This window comes from Vidua macroura, chromosome 16 (genome assembly GCF_024509145.1).
Source record: "Vidua macroura isolate BioBank_ID:100142 chromosome 16, ASM2450914v1, whole genome shotgun sequence".
Lineage (NCBI taxonomy): Eukaryota > Metazoa > Chordata > Aves > Passeriformes > Viduidae > Vidua > Vidua macroura.
The window spans coordinates 9,952,638-9,956,926 of NC_071586.1; the positions used below are offsets into that span (position 1 = coordinate 9,952,638).

Here is a 4,289-nt window from a genome sequence, read left to right on the forward strand (position 1 = left end):
CTTTCAGCTGTCATCACCAGGTGCTACCTTAACCCAGCTGCTTTGTGAATTCCTGTCCTGTTTGGTAAAGTTGCCTCTTTGATAGTAAGGAACCTGGGGATGGCCAAGATGTCCTCACAGGCAGAAAACTGAGTCACTGTGCAAGCCCAGCAGCTGAACATGGCTTTAAAGAAATGAGAAATGAGACAGGGTCAGGTGTTTACCACAGCACAGCCAGGACCTGCCAGACACAGCCACCACCTGCTCCAGCTAAGGCTGAGGTTGTACTGGGACAGTCTCACATCTGGGGCTAGGTTTTTTGTTCTTGTTTTTCTTTCATTTTTTATTGGCTCACCAACTCTCAAACTGCTCCTACACAATAGTATTGGCATAAAAATGTATTTTCTTTTTATGACTACATGAACTGTGGAAAAAACATATTTTGAGAATGTTTCTTAGTAACACTGATTGTTGGTGTTAGAGGCAGGGTTGCTGTGGTGCTACTGTCTTCAGATGTAGTGTGGGCACAGAACATAGGCTGTAAAATATCAATGCTGTTACCTAATGCAGAGGAAGGAACATTGCTGTGTCTTTTTGGGTAACTTGGATATAGCCTGCTCTGCTGCTGTTGATCTGGGGCAGTAACTGCAGTTAAGCCCTGGCATTATTGGATTGTTGTTGGAAGAGGGAAGTGCTTTTTTTTTTTGTGTGTGTGTGTGTGGTGGGGACTAGCCCAGAACACAGAAATGCTGCAGCTGAAAACACGTGGCTGGCTTGGAGCTTCTCCCTGAGAATGTACCATGTTTCCCTCTAGTGGACTCCTCTCACAGTGGAAACCTGTGCCTACAAAAACCAATTACCAGGAGTTCAAGGAGAAATTACTTTAAGTAAGAGCCTGAGGGTCTGTCTAATACCCCCCTAAGCCAGCACATGTACATGGAAGTGGTGCATGGCTTTATTATAACATGGGGGAGTGAGGAGCTGGGAGACAACAGCAGCATAAGAGATCAGAGGCAATGTGTTACCAAACCTCACTGACTGTTGTATTCTGCATATTTTTTGAGTTGGGGTTCACTTTTCTACAGAAGACCGAATAGACTTGGAGACCAATTTCTCTTACGTACAATGATAAAGGAAAAACCTCTCTGCTTTGAGGCCTGTTTCTAAGAAAGTAGAGGCATCTGTTTTTCACCAGCAGGTGATTCACTGCATCTTTGTTTCACTGGTTCCATTCACTTGCCCTCTGTTCCCTCTGCGAGCTCTCCTCCCAGCTGAATATTGGTGTTATGTTTTTACAGCACATTGATAATTAGTACCAGTCCATCCAACAAAACATGAAGACTAAAACCAAAGGAAAGAAACAAAGGCAAACTGTTGATAAAGAAGCGTTTTCCGACGAGCCAGCAATGAGAAAAAAGGAACTGGTGAAACGTTTGCGACACAAAGAAAGGAGGAATGGGGGGAACAAGGAGAGCAGCAAGATCCCCACAGGCAGAGCCAAGCGTGCTTGGAGCAGTAAGGACAGGCTGCTGAGGAGGCTGGAAAGCAATGAGCGCGAGAGGCAGAGGATGCACAAGCTCAACAACGCCTTCCAGGCCTTGCGCGAGGTGATCCCTCACGTGAGAGCCGAGAACAAGCTTTCCAAAATAGAGACTCTCACACTGGCCAAAAACTACATTAAATCCTTGACCTCCATTATACTCAATATGTCCAATGGACACTTTCCAGCAGTAGAAGGGATGGGGGGAGCCTGGGGATCCAAATTGTACCAGCATTATCAACAGCAGCATGGGGAGGATGAGCATGAGGAAAATCTACAGAAATATTCCACATAGATTTATAACTTCAGCCAAAACACCAACTGCCAACTACTACTGTCATTGTTTTTCCTTCTTACATCATAATACATGCCATTACCTAGAGGTTTAAAGAGATTATTTTTGCCTTCAGTCTCCTTTTTTTTTTTCTTAAAAAGACAAACGGGTAACACTTATGACTATAGTTTACATGGCACATTAAAAAATTACCTTAAATCTTCAGAATTTTTCAGAGCATAGGGAATGTGTTTGTGCAGTGTGCTAGGGTCTGGAAACCTATCCTGTAACACTGGAGTTGACTTGAAAATAGTGATTTAGTAACTTCTGAAAATTATCCTACCTGGAGTAGAGTGAGTGTCACTTGAGTTCCTTGGAGTTTGTTGAGAATCTTGGCTGTAGCTCTGTTTACTACCCTTTCAATGACTCATCTACTGTGCTAAAGAAAAGATTAAAATTGATGACAGCATTTGACTGACTTGGTGACTGAAGTGGCATATATGGGAAACTGGTCACCAAATCTTAATATTTATCTTGATATTTAACTTCTGTGGATCTGCCCTGGTAATCTTGAACGTTGCAAGACATAAAAACCTCTGTTGATGCAAACATCTGCAAAGCTTTCTTAGATTGTAAGCTCTCTAGAGTAAGGACACTTCTGATCTGTGTTTCCAGAGCATCTTGCTTCACAGAGATTTTCTTTAGTGGATGTCTTGGTGCCATTGTAATACAAATAATAAATAAGGGACAAATTATTTTTGCCAAGACAATGATAAAAATGCTTTAGTATAGTCTTAAGTTAGACAATGCTCTGGCCAGTTTAAATTACTTGTTAATGAAGCCTGTGATGTGATCAGGTTCTTTCTGGGTTAGTGTTAGATTCTGATACTATAAATCAATAAATGAAGCAGAAACTTTTCAAAAAGGAAAATAGGCTCTTTTATTCCCCTCCTCCTATCCCCTTCTGTGGTAAAAAGTTTTATGTCACTGAGGAACTCTCATTTCCTCTTGTATTCTCATACCTGGGGCACCTGAAGCTGGAGTGGCCTCAGTTGGAAGTGCCCATGGAGCCCCCATGTCACAGCTCCCCTCCCCACATGCCCCATGGAACAGGAGGCTGCTGCTCTGTGCTCTGCTGGCACAGGAAACATTTGGCACCTCATCCATCACTAGGATTGATACTGGTTTGTGGCCTGGTCCTTTTCCTGCAGAGGAGGGCTGTTCAAGGAGGAATGGGGGCTGAGGAAGGATTTATCAGATCCATCACAAGAGGACTGTGCTGCACTGTGCAGTTTGGAATGTGTTTGTAGTTTGCTGCAGACAGCTGAGGGGATGACAATGTAATTCAGAGTGAAAGGTGAGGTTTCCCACACAGGCTGGTAAGTGATGTCAATTCTCTTTCTCCACCACAGCAATCCATAGCTGTGATGTAGAACAACACAACAGTTTATACATGTGGTTGCCTTACTGGAGAAAGCATTTGGATCCTGCGTCAACCAGAATTTTCTTAGTAGTTGAACTGTTTTCACATTAAAATAAATGTGATTAAGCCCTTCTCATATGCAAAGGCTGAAAGAATTGCAGAGTCTCTTAGAGATTTAACTTGTCATTACAGTGCTGGATCTTACTCCATTTGCCAGCAGCCCTGTGTGGGTAAATTAATCCTCACTGTGTTTATGCACTGATCACAATGGGTCAGTCAGTAACACCAAGGCCTTTTCTTCCAGTTATTCCACTTGGCACCTCCTCAGGTAAGAGATGTTGATGTTATTTGGTTATTTCTCACCCTCTAGGTCAGTGCAAACTGTGGCTCTGTGTGTCACACAGTAAGCGATGACCAAGCAATTGTAGATTATGGTAGTTTTTTTGTAGGATTCTTCAAAGGTCATTATCTGAGAGTTTCCAGCTAGTAAACATCTGTGGAATGCTTTTGTGGGATAGTTATGTTTGAACTGCTGTTTGGCTGCATTGGTGGAAAGAGGGAACCAGCAAGTTTAAAATCCAGTATTTTAATGGTGCTATTGAAGAATTGCACTTTAAGAATCAATTATGCTGGTATTGCTCCTAAACATACAGAGCTTAATGCTTGGGCAGTGTATTTTTGACTTTCTGCAACCAGAGGCATTTCAAATATGAAGCCCAAAATGGCACATCATATCTAGCTATGAATACAGCAGCCAAGGAGGCAAGTGAACACTGCCATCCCTGAGGGACAGTCAGGCTCTGGACACAGGCATTTTTATGGAATTACACCTGCTAGTTCCACAGTGTAGCGAAGTACAAAGTGCTGTGTTCTTGGACATGTCAAAAGGGATTTTGTAAGAAGCGTGTTTTTCTGATAAATTACTTTTATTTTTCAAAATTGCTTAAGTTTAAAGTCACTTTTCCATGTTTTAACTAGCCACAACAATGACATTATATTTTTAAATTAAATAATTTTCTAAATAATATTTTAGAAGGCAAACACTTAGTACTCAAACATAAACAATTTATAAC

At 41.9% G+C, this 4,289-nt stretch overlaps 2 protein-coding genes across 2 annotated transcripts in view; both read left to right on the forward strand.

The window, feature by feature from the left end:
- The window catches only part of LMTK2 (lemur tyrosine kinase 2), a 58,504-nt gene that overhangs the window by 43,924 nt on the left and 10,291 nt on the right, over positions 1-4,289 (forward strand). The window lies entirely within an intron of this gene.
- Positions 1,088-1,916, forward strand: BHLHA15 (basic helix-loop-helix family member a15). The gene is made up of 2 exons (XM_053991584.1): positions 1,088-1,177; positions 1,278-1,916. The coding sequence occupies exon 2, from the start codon at positions 1,314-1,316 to the stop codon at positions 1,812-1,814; it is 501 nt and encodes a 166-aa protein (XP_053847559.1). The 5' UTR covers positions 1,088-1,177; positions 1,278-1,313; the 3' UTR covers positions 1,815-1,916.

What these genes read in the sequence shown, in the direction of transcription:
- BHLHA15 (XM_053991584.1), top strand. Translation starts at nt 1,314, where the DNA reads ATGAAGACTAAAACCAAAGGAAAGAAACAAAGGCAAACTGTTGATAAA.